At 45.6% G+C, this 13,407-nt stretch overlaps 2 protein-coding genes across 3 annotated transcripts in view; one reads left to right on the plus strand and one right to left on the minus strand.

Annotated features, from left to right (window-relative positions):
* Positions 1 to 1,441: 1,441 nt before the first annotated feature.
* On the minus strand, positions 1,442 to 11,547 carry LOC117642921. The gene is made up of 7 exons (XM_034381559.1): positions 11,520 to 11,547; positions 9,388 to 9,510; positions 7,239 to 7,322; positions 5,785 to 6,247; positions 3,199 to 3,300; positions 2,025 to 2,180; positions 1,442 to 1,768 (listed from the first exon to the last, which is right to left on the minus strand). Exons 1-7 carry the CDS (start codon positions 11,540 to 11,542, stop codon positions 1,442 to 1,444), a joined length of 1,278 nt encoding a protein of 425 aa, XP_034237450.1. The 5' UTR covers positions 11,543 to 11,547.
* Positions 11,548 to 12,008: 461 nt separating this feature from the next.
* LOC117642637 overlaps positions 12,009 to 13,407 on the plus strand; it is a 15,435-nt gene continuing 14,036 nt past the window's right edge. Inside the window, exon 1 of one of the 2 annotated variants that reach the window (XM_034381023.1) lies at positions 12,009 to 12,107. In XM_034381023.1, coding sequence (XP_034236914.1) covers positions 12,037 to 12,107 — 71 coding nt within the window. In that variant the 5' untranslated portion in view covers positions 12,009 to 12,036. The remainder of the gene's footprint in view (positions 12,108 to 13,407) is intronic. The other variant, XM_034381030.1, reaches the window with a different exon arrangement.

The following is a 13,407-nucleotide window of genomic DNA, read 5'->3' on the forward strand; positions in this document are numbered from 1 at the left end:
TGTGCGATTCTTCCCCGTCAAAACGGGGAAAAATCGAACACCTAAGGGGAAAAATCGGACATAGGCTTTAATTTAACAAAAACCTATGAAAGTAGGTCAGAAATCTCTTGGGAACGATATTTGGGGGTAACACTTGCGATACCCACTGAAGCAGGCGCACGAGTATTCCTAGGTAGACAGAAATCATCGTAGCATTGTAAGGGGGTCCGTGGCGGCACGTTTTTGAGGTTAAATGACCAAAATGTATGAAATCGTCAACAGCCGTGTTTGTTTTCCCACTAAATGTTGGGAAATGCTAAAATACACTTGTTACGACCACTTTGGTGGGATGTTAGGGCAATTCGTCGATTATTATAGAAAAAAGAGGTGTTCGATTTTTCCCCGCACCAGTGTACGGTTTTTCCCCGTTTCGTATTTAACCCTTCATATGTAATCCAGCTGAAAATCTGCTAAAACATTTGAACGTATCTTGGGCTCCACACTTCCAACTTTCGTTTACAATAAGAATGTTCGTCACAGTAGGCTCGGAAAGTCATTAAAAAGAGATATTGCGGGCACCAACTTTGAAAGTTTTTAAGGTGTTTTAAACGAGACCTCGTTTAAAGGTGACTTTGAATACTTTCCGGTTCAAGTAGGCTAAATTCCTCTGAAACGCAATCTAGCAGATCATCAGTAAGCAATACTGAATACTTTGCACGTCCCAAAACAGGCAAATTTGTGGCGAAAGTGCGGTGTGCGTTTCTTCCCCAACTTGCAGGTGTCCGGTTTTTCCCCGCCCTGACCCTAAGAAGGAAATTGATACTAAACACAAGGCTTGCGTGCCCCAGAAAATACACATACTTCTAAGTCAGTGGGACGGTACTCCTGAAGTACCCTCCAAATCTGGTTACTCTAGCTCAACTCCTTCCTTGTACACAGACGCCAACAACAACAACAACAACAACAACACACAGACACAAAGGCAAATGCATAGGCCCTCCCCCTATTTTTTGAATAGAAGGGCGGGCCAAAAATGGGTTCAGCAAATGGGTTTCTTCTGCTATGGGGTGCGGAGCCGCCAGATGAGTTCTCCGAGACGGGCCAAAAATGGAACATGAAGCCACCTCCTCAAGAAAAACAGAACGAAGCAATCATGCAATGACAGTTTCTTTATTTTACTCATCAAAAAGAACTATCAGCACAAAGACCTCAAAGAACTAGCAGCATGAGAGGTAAAGACATCACTGAACAAAAACAGGCATGGGAACGAAAAGCTAAGAGCACGAGGAACTTAATGAGCTACGTTAAGCAGTGACAGCCAGTTTTCCAATTGTTTGTAAACTGGAGACTAGAACGGACAAAGCTCTAGACTCCGACTTACAAAAACCTGCCGCTCTGGCCGCAATGAGCTGAATCGGTCCTTCGGGATGACGCAGGTCTCCATGAGCAGCAAACGCCCTCCCTAGTCCTTCCAGGTGAAGTCACCGAGCTTCGGGAACTTCGGGCACTTGTCGCAGACCTCGCAGAGCACCTTGACGACGCTGGTGGCGTCCACGGCGAGCAGTCGGTCCCAGATCGACTTCTTCTGCTGCTTGCACGAGTTGGCCTCGTGCGGGACGTCGTCGTCGACGTAGCCTCGGATGGTGCCTCGCACCAGCACGACCCTGCGCAGCGCCCTCAGCTCGCACCGCCGTAGCCCCTCGGCCAGGTCGGCGAAGTGCCACGGCGTGGTGCCGTCCGACTCCGAGGCGCACATGAGCCGCAGCTCCTGCAGCGTGGCGGCGTGCGCCTTGGCCAGCGACAGCACCGTGGAGACCGGGTGGAGGTAGGCGGACAGCCAGCGGAGGCCGCGGTGGTGCGGCGGCAGCGCGGGGAAGGTCACGTCCACCGCGCCGTCGTAGCAGTTGGACAAGGTGAGCTTGCGCAGGCTGGGCAGGCGCTGCACCGACGCGGCGAGCTGCGGCGGCACGTGCCACAAGTCCAGCTCCTCCAGCTGCACCGGCAGGTCGGGGGCGTCCGTCACCACGCCCTCCACGCTCACGTACAGGTAGCGCAGCGCGGGCATGCCGGCGATCACCTCCAGGTGCTCGCGGAGCGGCGTTGTCCACCCACAGCCACTCGACGCGCGGCGCCACGCGCTGCAGCAGCACCCGGCACCAGGTGGGCCGCGTCTCGCAGATCACGTCCTCGAGCTTCCGCACCTGCAAAGAGCCATCCGCGATAAGGGCCGCTCACTAGAGAAGGCCAAAAGTATTATTTTCAAAACATTAGAGCCCTCGTTTACTGTTTCACGTCACGTAAAGAATAATCAAGAATTCCTAAAGAAACGCAAACTTAAAAAAGAAATAAAAAAATTAAAAAGTTTTTACAGGAAATTTGAAAATTTCGTAGTCCTTGGGGGGAACAACTGTGATACACCCCCCTTGGGTGTCCTTCTCTCGCTGTTTGATCAAAATGAAAAAAATACCAAAATAATTTCCTTGCAAAATGACACTAGGCCTAGAACTAGCATAGACGGAATCAATTTTCGAAAAAAAAAATCCAAGCCCCTTTAGCATTACACTATCAAAACCTTCACACTTAACACAGCAGTAGTGTAGCTTGTTATGACAGAGTATTTTGAGCCTACTTGAACTTCATGCCAGAAACCGAATATTTAGTACCTTAAATATACTCAAGGTGCATTGAAAGGGGCGAGTATAGGTGGGGTCTGCGAACTGGTCGCCTCTCCGCGCCAGGGATGTTCACACCTTGAAGGGTTTCTGAGCAAACTTTGTACCGTTTATGTTTGAATATTCAATTTTAGCTTCAGCAATAAACTTCAAATTTAACATTCAGCAAATAAAAAAAGACCTTCGATTGACTACACTGCAAACCTAACTGTCTACTAAGTACACACTTACAAATGCATGCTTGCAAGCACACACTTACAAACGCATGCTTGGCCAAGTACACACTTACAAATGCATGTTTGCAAGTACACACTTACAAACGCATGCTTGACGCCGTATAACTCTATGCGCCAAGCATGCGTTTGTAAGTGTGTACTTGCAAGCATGCATTTGTAAGTGTGTACTTGGCCAAGCATGCGTTTGACAGTGTGTACTTAGTAGACAGTTCGGTTTGCAGTGTAATGAAAGAGGGTGGGAAAAAGTGTCGAAATAAAATTTTGACGGTTTTGTGCTTGCCCTTGTCCGTACAGAGAGCAGTCTTACTAACCTTGGACAAGGCAGGGTCCAGCAGGAAGTCCTCCAGTTCCTGGCTGTGCTCGTCCTGGCTACTCAGAGACCTGACGTCCAAGTACTCGTCGGGCCGGAAGACCTGCAAGCAATCCGCGTTTACTTGAATGAAGGCAATTACTGAGCACCCAAATTCAATGACTTTAATTCAAGAAAAAAAGAGAGCTCTAGACACGTCAAAGCCATCAAGACATTTTAACTACGTCAAGGGGAAACATCTTTTAAAAAGTCACTGGTTTTCGGACAAAGTGACGTAAGTCCACATTTTGGTCAAAATGTTGTTCTTTTTTTTCCAGCGTGCTGGCGAAACTTTACACAAAATGGCGAAAAACCTATGATTCTAACATAATTAGTTCACAATTATAGCGTTGTACCAAACAACCCAAGTCCACACGTTTTCTGACAAAACGGCACAAGTCTATCCGTTTTCCGACCAAACCACTGAAGTCCACATGTTTTCTGAGAAAGTACTTTAGTGCAGCGCGACGTTTTCCTACTAAAGAGCATGGGTCCACCCGTTTTCTGACACAACCACTTAAGTTCATATGGACTTAGTTTGGAAGGACCAGAAAACTGGTGTGGACTTGAGCTCTTTTGTCAGACAACGCATGGACCTACGTCAAAATGTGATATTTATCTGTGAATATCTCACAAGAAATGCCGTACCGTCAACGGGGGTAACTTGGGACACCGGGGGTAACTTGGGACAGTCTGTCCTGTACAGCTTGTTGGTGCTGCCATTCCGCGACGGGGGTTCCTAGCGTCAAACCCCGCAGCAGGGTTTTCTTTCAGAGGCCTCAGGGCACGCGCGGAGAAAGGTAGAAAAGGTGCATAACATGACAATTAGTATTTGAGAAACGGGAAACTACATAATAGGGTTTTTGACAAAATTTGTTAAACATTGACAAGTTGACCCTAGTGCAAGGAGTGATATGCAGATTTGGCCGATTAGTCTCTCTGGGTCGTTAGATCATACACAGACAATAAAGCTCGCAAAAGGGCTTTGATTATAGTTTTCCCATCTGCGGTCCAGACTTCATTTTCTCAAAAATCGAAATTTTACGGGGTAACTTGGGACAGTCTTTTCCTAATGTTTCCAGCAGTCGTAGCCTCCTAGGAGTTGACTGACCTGGTCCCTGACATAACTTAAACTTCGGATTTTACGCTCATGATGGAAAGAGATGCCTTGCTCTGCAGTTTTGTCTTCTGGTAATCCATTCCTTGAAATATTCAGAAAATGCCTGGAAAATACCAGTAGAAAAGAGAGTTTCACACAGAGCCCTAGATATAGTCCAATATCGGTTCTACAAGAGTTCCAAGGCCTGAATTTTTGGTCTATATGTTGTGACTTAAATTTATTACGTCCATTAACATCAATAGATGCATGGGAACGTAGCTAATTACCTACTGTCCCAAGTTACCCCCGGTCATGGGGTAACTTGGGACACTCTTTCGGGACCGCTTGGAAACGATGTAATCGAGGCAACTGAACCAGACAAGCATGGAATCATGGAAAAAGGGTCAAACTTTAACATAGTTAGTATCCAATGGTCTGGGTTGAGAATCTTGCCTCTGGCGTTCAAAAAACGTGAAAAAGTGTCCCAAGTTACCCCCGTTGACGGTAACTGATCATGGAACAATTTGTACTGTTTTCTGAATACCACGTTATCTTTCACCTGAAATTCACCATATTTGTCAAAACAAAGCTTAAAACTACTTGAAACTGCCTCCTGAAAAAGTAAAGGAGCTGGACTTACGCCCCTTTGTCCTAAAGGCAGTTAAATTTGAACACCGAAATTCATGGACTATCTTGAATTATGGTAAAATTTCTTAAATCAGTTTAATTAGACAAAATTTAAAGAGACTTTGCAAATAAATTCATGGACATTTAGCTGCAATTAAGGAAAGTTCATCCAAAATTCATGCGGAATTGTAAACTGAGATTAAAAATTATTTCCCATTTGACAACCCGGTTGTCAAGTAAGGGAAAATGACGGTAACCACAAAGAGTTTCGGAGCAGTTTCAAAAAGTCTGCTGTTTCTCTCGCACTTACTGACATTGTATATGAGGCAACGAGAACTAAGCACTGTTAAAAATTTCCATTGTCAATCAGAACGGTTCATGTTAGACAACAGGTCGGACGTCTACATTTCAAATTGTCATGCCATCAGTAACTGAAACATGTTTGGTGAAATTTACGGACATAGGTAGGAAGTGCTCGTAGTCACAACTGAAAAAGTTGGCGCAAATTTTAAAAACAATATCTTCTGTTTACTGAAATGTCAGAAAAAGCATGACGCAAGTGATGTTTTTTCTTCTGTGAACACACATAAATCTTGTTTCCAAACAGAGTTCAATAACATTCCGTTTTGGAAAGGCATTTGTTTACAAAACGGTATATTTTTCGTTCTTTTTTTCATTTAGAAATGCCAAATTTATTGTGAACGTTTGTGTACATCAGTGGTTATTTCCCCACTTTGCGTAAACTATCCATTCTAAACCGGCTGGATGTTAAACAATGGATATAAGAGAAAAGGTGCCGACATGAGTGGAAGATTCCCTTACCTTGACAAGGCTGCCATCCTGAAGCAGTTGCAGTGCGAGTGGGAAGAGAGTGGCGTTCTGGTTCGACGCCGGCAGCTCCAACTTGGCCTTCCACTGACCGTCCGCGTCCAGCTGCAGCTGGCACTGCGCGCCCAGGAGACTGGCTGCGTCCAGCAGGCGTTGGTCCAGGCCGTCAAGCTGGAGGGCCTCCGGGTCGCCGCCCTGCCCCGCCGCGGCCCACAGCTCCCTCTCGGCGTCCTCCAGCCGCCGCAGCCTGGCGCGCCATTCCCGCAGCTGGGCCTCCACGGCGTCCCGGGCGTCCTGCAGGGCTGCCACCACCTTCCTAGCAGACGAGGCCGCCGTCTGCAGCCGCTGCAGCCTGGGGGCCGCCGGCCCCGCGCGGTGCATGCGCAGGGACGTCAGGGAGTGCTGCATGTCCCCGCACAGCTCGTCGGCCTCCTTGCCGCAGTCACTACACCAGAAGCTGCGCAGCAAACAACGAACCACCGGAAGCATCCGAATGAAAGATCCAGGAAGCGGAAGAAGGGCATAATTGGACTTATATCCAAATTGAGTTTTTATCCAACTATTAGGATGGTTTGCATCATTACACCAAATTACTTGACCCAATTCCTAACAGTTGAGGAAAAAATCCACATGAGAAATGGACATAACTCAAGTTGACCTCTTTTACGGTCTAAATTTCATCAGAAAATGGAAGGAACTCAACCAAAAAACAACATAGCTCCGATGCACAAAATGGCAAATGGAGATAACTAAACTTGGGTATTTATGTATCTAATGCAAAAAGAATCAAGTCCACTTAACTCCCCTTAAGTAGTTGTAAAGAAGAGGTAACGCCTAAAATGTACCACAGTAATATAGACTTTACACAGACCTCAGTTCCACTTAGATTGTCTCCAAACTCCACCTGGTTAGAGAGAACTATGATTCCGTAGTCCATGCTCACGTAAAGATTTTAATCAAATAAACCGTTTACAGAAAGGCTTTTTAGACAAAAATGCAATTGTATCGAAAGTTGAGTCATGCGCTTCTACCACTTCATGGATCAAAAACATTGGAATTCAACCAGAGTTTTTCCGACAGCATGCATCGCCAGTGCAGGATCCAGAGGCAGCCTATAATTGAGGTGGGGGGGGGGGCAGCAAAGTGGCACTTTTAGCGTACTTACAGGGGCAAAGTAGCACTTATTGCCTACTTACAGGGGCAAAGTAGCACTCATTGCCTACTTACAGGGGCAAAGTAGCACTTTTTGCCTATCTTTCTGGCGGCAATCTAGGGGCTATAATTTGGGGAGGGGGGGCAAAAACCCCATCCCCCTGTATCCACGCCTGCGCATCACTCCGATAAAAAATGTGAAAAGAGAAATTCATTGCTCGTCCGTACGGCACAGAAGCGAAAATTCAGGCTCTGATCGGGAAGGAGGAGCGAAAAATTGGCACAGTTGCACTCACGTGGTACAGCGGCACGCACTCATGGTGGCTTCCGGACTCGTTGCTACTTCCTGTTTGACCGAAATCTCCGACACCGATGACAGACTGCAAATCGTTCCAAGCATGAACGTAAGAAAGTACAAGCATGTATCAACATTCAAACAAACGAACGTGACACAATTCACATTCGAGCGAAGATGACGTCACAATCGTTTCAGAGCTCTCCAGCTTGGGAGCCCAATGTTCTAACTGTAAATAATGGTCATCAATTTTCTGCGCACTTCACTTCAACTATTATTATTGACCATTGTTATTGTTATTGTTAAATATTCTAATGCAAATTATTATTTATTGAAACTACCTATGGCCAATAAACATGTTAAAAAAAAAAGCTAGTTTGACAAAATATATTATCCGACCCCGAATATAGCACTCCCATGTTCATCCATCTGATGTAGCAGACAGCTCCGGGTGTTCCAAAGTTTCAGGTTTAAACTCAATTTTCAAAAATAATTGTTTCTCTACATGAATCTCAAAACCATACACTCAAATTACATTCTGAAATAGACATGGGTATCTCGGCTTACTTTTATCTCATCCTCTGAGCAAGTTATTGTTATTATTTTCAGATCAACAAGACGGTTGCCGTGTTCCTATCATGTGGGTTTGGCGATAGGGATGTTACATTGTAAGGCCAAAGATCTATATCTCAAAATAATTCTTGGGAACTGTGAATTGTAACTTCCACTTCAACTTATTTCTCGACTGTGTGTGTTGTTACAAAGGTTATACGGCCTTTTCTTTCAAAACATCATATAAGAATAGTTGATCAATATAAAACTCTTCACTTTAAACTTCTCAAAAGTGGGAAACTTGGGCTCAGCCTTAAGTGTTAACTTTACCTAGTAAATCAAAATCAGCATTAAGGGGTTAATATGCCAACGCTTATTCTTGATCTCAGAACTTCCGGTTGACTGTGCCTTCATGAACGTAACGTGGCGTAACATGAAGCGGAAGCGAGCGCGTAACATGGCAGCACTGAATATCTGTGTCTCGGACAACAGAGCATCCTAGTCGTCGCCGATCCCAGAATAAAGGGAAGAACAAAACAGAGAGCCGAAAAGGAAGGTAGTAAGTAGAGATCCCGGTATCAGGGAGAAATGATGACTAATATCTTTAGTTCCTTTGTCAAACAGTATCTGAAGCAGATGAAGGGCGACGACTAGAATGTTCTGTAGAGATTCCAAACGCTGTGAGTATAGCAATGCACTGAGTTATAGGGTACTTTCGTAGAATCCTGAACGGAAGCAAGCAGACCAGCAGACGCCAAATTGGCCGGAAACTAACCTCTCTTCGGATCCAAAACTATAGCCGAGCTGTACAAATATTGCTCGCGAAACACATGTGCACTGCAAACAAGTATCAAACAACTGTTTATGTTCAAGTGTGGCCGATACGTTTGACGAACGTCTCTTTCCCATGTCAAGTTTGGATCTACTTCCGCCAACATGGCGTCTGTGTGCTTCCGGCTCAGGGATCTACGAAAGTACCCTATTGCACCATACGTGCAATGCCTCCAGCCTTATTGCACCATACGTCCAATGCGTCCCGAAAATGCCCTATGCTAATTCATGGGAAGGCATTGCATATCACGTGCAATGCTTTTGAATTGCACCAATTGACGCTATATTCATAGCGTTTAGATTCTCAGTGTATTGAACAATCCAGAAACAGTTTTCCGCAATGTCAAATTTAGTCCTAAATTGGTCACCTGTTAGTCACAAATTTTAACCGCGCTGATTACTATTCCGTCACTTTATTCGTCACTGCACGGTTTCCGGGTGTTCCCTGAAATTGTCCATAGGCAGTTGATGCGTGTGCCCACAAATAGGGTACTTTCGTAGATCCCTGAACCGGAAGCACACAGACGCCATGTTGGCGGAAGTAGATCCAAACTTGACATGGGAAAGAGACGTTCGTCAAAGGTATCGGCCACACTTGAACATAAACAGTCGTTTGATACTTGTTTGCAGTGCATATGTGTTTCGCGAGCAATATTTGTACAGCTCGGCTATAGTTTTGGATCCGAAGAGAGGTTAGTTTCCGGCCACTTTGGCGTCTGCTGGTCTGCTTGCTTCCGGTTCAGGATTCTACGAAAGTACCCTATTACCTGTTCTGTGGAGACGGTTCGTCAAGCTGTGACGGGTCGCCTTGCTTGGAGCGCTTTGCAGCCCCGCTAGGCCCGCCGGTTGGGCTGGACTGAGACCTCTTCTCCGGCGACATACCAACGCTGCTGAAAGACACAACAGAATAGACTATTTCGCTGGATCCACTTCGATTCCCTCGAGTAAACAAAAGCACCGGAAGTCGGGTCCCGTCAGCCAATCGGAAGCCTCCTTTCATCAAGGGTAGGCGTTACCACCGATGAAAGGAGGCTTCCGATTGGCCGACGCGACCCGACTTCCGGTGCATTTGTTCAAAGGATCGTAGTGGATCCAGCGAAGTAGTCTACACACACACGGACCCGTCGACTCCTGAGTCGAAAGGTTGATTCGAAAGCCGGAGGTTTCGCTACGGCAGGGGGTGGCAACAGCCTAGTGCGCGCGTGAAGCTATGCGCGCCGCTCGGGCCGGCAAGGAGCGGCCGGGCGGCTGGGCCGCGCGGCCGAACCAAATTAAACAGAACTTTGTCAAAACTGCATCGAACTGAGTAAACGAGGTCATTTTTAGATTCTACGCAAAATTTCCTATCCGTGAGTGACAATGGAATGGACTTTTGGATATGTAAAACAGTTCTAAAATCAATTTGAAAACCAAATTTACGGCACCAGACAGCCGACTTGAAGTTTCCCTTTCACTAAAAAAGCTATTTCCGTTCGTTTTAGGTCCATACATACAGCGAGCCGATTGTTGGCCACTATTTTCCGGGTTGCTTGGTACACTTGGAACGCCAATACGACTTCTGTAGCAGAAATGCCGATCCAAAAACTAATTTCCATTTTTGGTCCAAAATTGTATTTTGCAACTTTGGAGGTTAAAAGGACAGTTTGAAATAGGTTTCTCAGCATTGTCAACCTCACCAAGCAACCCAGAATTCAATTCTCTATCGCCCTGCTGTGTTGGATTTGCAAAAGGAGGTCAAACTTCTAATTGAAACGAGAAGGCCCGAAGCGCTGCAAAACCGCCAAAACAGTTCAAGTATTTTGTGGAGCTTAATGTGTGAAAACTATTTCTCAGATTGGAAATCCAACCACACCACCTTGTAGGCCAGTCAATTCTACAGCTCCATTGTAAGTTTCATCGCAATCGGAGACCAAGAGTGAAGGCGGCAGAATATATTTTAAAGTTAGCTGCAAAAATCTGCCGCAGCGATTTCTCATACTTGCGCCCGCTCGACCAATCAACCAAACTGATGGGATTTACAATTATTATAGCTGTCTTTACTCTTGGTCTCCGATTGCGATGAAACTTACAATGGAGCTGTAGAATTGGCTGGCCTACAAGGTGGTGTGGTTGGATTTACAATCTGAGAAATAGTTTTCACACATTAAGCTCCACAAAATACTTGAACTGTTTTGGCGGTTTTGCAGCGCTTCGGGCCTTTTCGTTTTAATTAGAAGTTTGACCTCCTTTCGCAAATCCAACACAGCAGGGCGATAGATAATTGAATTCTGGGTTGCTTGGTGAGGTTGACAATGCTGAGAAACCTATTTCAAACTGTCCTTTTAACCTCCAAAGTTGCAAAATACAATTTTGGACCAAAAATGGAAATTAGTTTTTGGATCGGCATTTCTGCTACAGAAGTCGTATTGGCGTTCCAAGTGTACCAAGCAACCCGGAAAATAGTGGCCAACAATCGGCTCGCTGTATGTATGGACCTAAAACGAACGGAAATAGCTTTTTTAGTGAAAGGGAAACTTCAAGTCGGCTGTCTGGTGCCGTAAATTTGGTTTTCAAATTGATTTTAGAACTGTTTTACATATCCAAAAGTCCATTCCATTGTCACTCACGGATAGGAAATTTTGCGTAGAATCTAAAAATGACCTCGTTTACTCAGTTCGATGCAGTTTTGACAAAGTTCTGTTTAATTTGGTTCGGCCGCGCGGCCCAGCCGCCCGGCCGCTCCTTGCCGGCCCGAGCGGCGCGCATAGCTTCACGCGCGCACTAGGCTGTTGCCACCCCCTGGCTACGGGGAGCCTTTCTGAGGAAGGGAATGGTGGTTCAGTACCACTTTTTATCTGTTTGAAGTGCCCGGAATTTCTTCACTCAACAACTTTCCCGATGACCAATGCACCCCGCTCACCCACGTCTCGAACCCGACCCCATTCCGACTCGCGTGCCACCGTAACAGGATTTTGTCACGCAGGCCCTTCACCTACTTAATGTCCCAGCACTATTTTTGTTACCACTGGGAAACAATTTCCGTGCATTTCCAAATCTCAAGACCAAACTGCAGCCCGGTTATGTCATTACGTAACTGGTTATAGTTTTGTCACCAGGTTTTGTGAAGCGTCAAATCGGTTTCAGTGGTAATTAATTGTCTGCTACATTCAATTTGCAAAGCCAAGGTGCATAAGAAATCTAAACAATTCCATATCGCTCATCTTTCGCACGAGATAACGCGTACCGCCTTCCCCGTAAGATCTTTGACTGTGGAGTCTTGCCGCTAAACCAGTTCGAGCCGGTTGCAGGAGGAGGGCGGAAGGAAGGGGGAGGGAAAGAGAGGAAGAGAGAGAGTGAGGAAGAGAGCCCGCGGCCCCCCACTCCGAGCGACCTTCACGCGCCCTGAGCGCTCTCGCCGTGTCAGTGGAGTCGCAGCCATGTCCGAGGAGAGGGCGTTGCGTCAAGTGCTTGTTGCCATCGCCACGGCCCAGGGATTGAAGAAGCCTCGGTCAGTGACAGCGCAGCGGCGTGAGTGCCCATTGGGCCATGTTGTGTAACAATGCACACCTAAGATCCATGTTCATTTACTTTTCACTGATCAGAATCCATTCAGGTGTTTCCGTAACAGGCTCAAGACTTTTATTGTGGATACTTTCGTACTTTTTATGTTCATAGTTGGATTCAAAACCCACCAGGGCCAAATTCCAGGGAGACTTTAACTAGAGTAGAAATGTTTTTAAAGGTTACGGAATATACATATCATTGTCCATGGCTCTAAAGTATAGTTATCTAGAGCTGTTCACAAATTTGTCCATTGGTTCCCTTGCTTCTAGGTTAACCTAACCGAAACGGCAACCTCCGGTGTAAAATTAGCGGTACACTTTCCGTTAAATTTCCGTACCACGCTTTACAAAGCACAGGCTCTTATGGGATGAGTGGTACGGCAGATGTCCCTGCCACCATTTCAGGGGGTATACGGAACACCGTACCATGCTCCGTATCAGACACTGATTTTTTGCATGTGGTCTTAATCAGGAAGCGTGTGGCATGTGTATGCACTAGTTAGTGCATGCTTGGCAGGCATGCGCTAGCGAGAGCGTGCTTGCAGGTATGCTCCAGCTAGAGCCAAACAGCTTAACCTCCTACCTTGCCGATTTGGAATTATCATTTTAAACTGACTATCTCTCTCAGTTAGGCGGGCTTTTGAGCTATATCTTCACTCAAACCCAGTGAAAATCGAAGTGTCCGGAATTACCCCACTCTCCCTTATGCACTAAAGTTTCTATGGCAATTTAGTGCGATGGTAATTTGCATTCCTTGCTTGAGCATTCATCTTAAGGGGGACCCTGGTGAAAAAATGACCAAATTGCCAAAAATAGTATTTTCAAAGTTCATGATAAAATGTGCATAGAAGGTTTCAGATTCAACAGGTTGAAACCTTTAAACTATGTGGGTAGTTCCTCATCATTTGGAAAGAAATAACATTGAGATCAGTTGTCGTTTGGGTTATACGCTCAACTTCACAGCTTTGCTCAGTCGAAAAAAATTTTTTCGTAGAAAGACTTCCTGCGTTCCTGGTTGACACCTACATGAGTGTCTTGCATGGACTCCATTCATTGATGACTTATCGACAAATTTTAGTGACGGAATCTTGATATCAGCCCCACTTGTTTTAACACACACCTAAAAATTTCAAAAAAAAGGGAAAAAATTTACTTTTTTAAAAGTTTAAATTTGAAAATTGATATCTCAGGACAGAAGATGAAAGAAAATTCCGTCTCTAAAACTCTTCTATACATCTTTAAAGG

The sequence above is a fragment of the Thrips palmi genome, unplaced genomic scaffold, assembly GCF_012932325.1.
Source record: "Thrips palmi isolate BJ-2018 unplaced genomic scaffold, TpBJ-2018v1 HiC_scaffold_16, whole genome shotgun sequence".
NCBI lineage: Eukaryota > Metazoa > Arthropoda > Insecta > Thysanoptera > Thripidae > Thrips > Thrips palmi.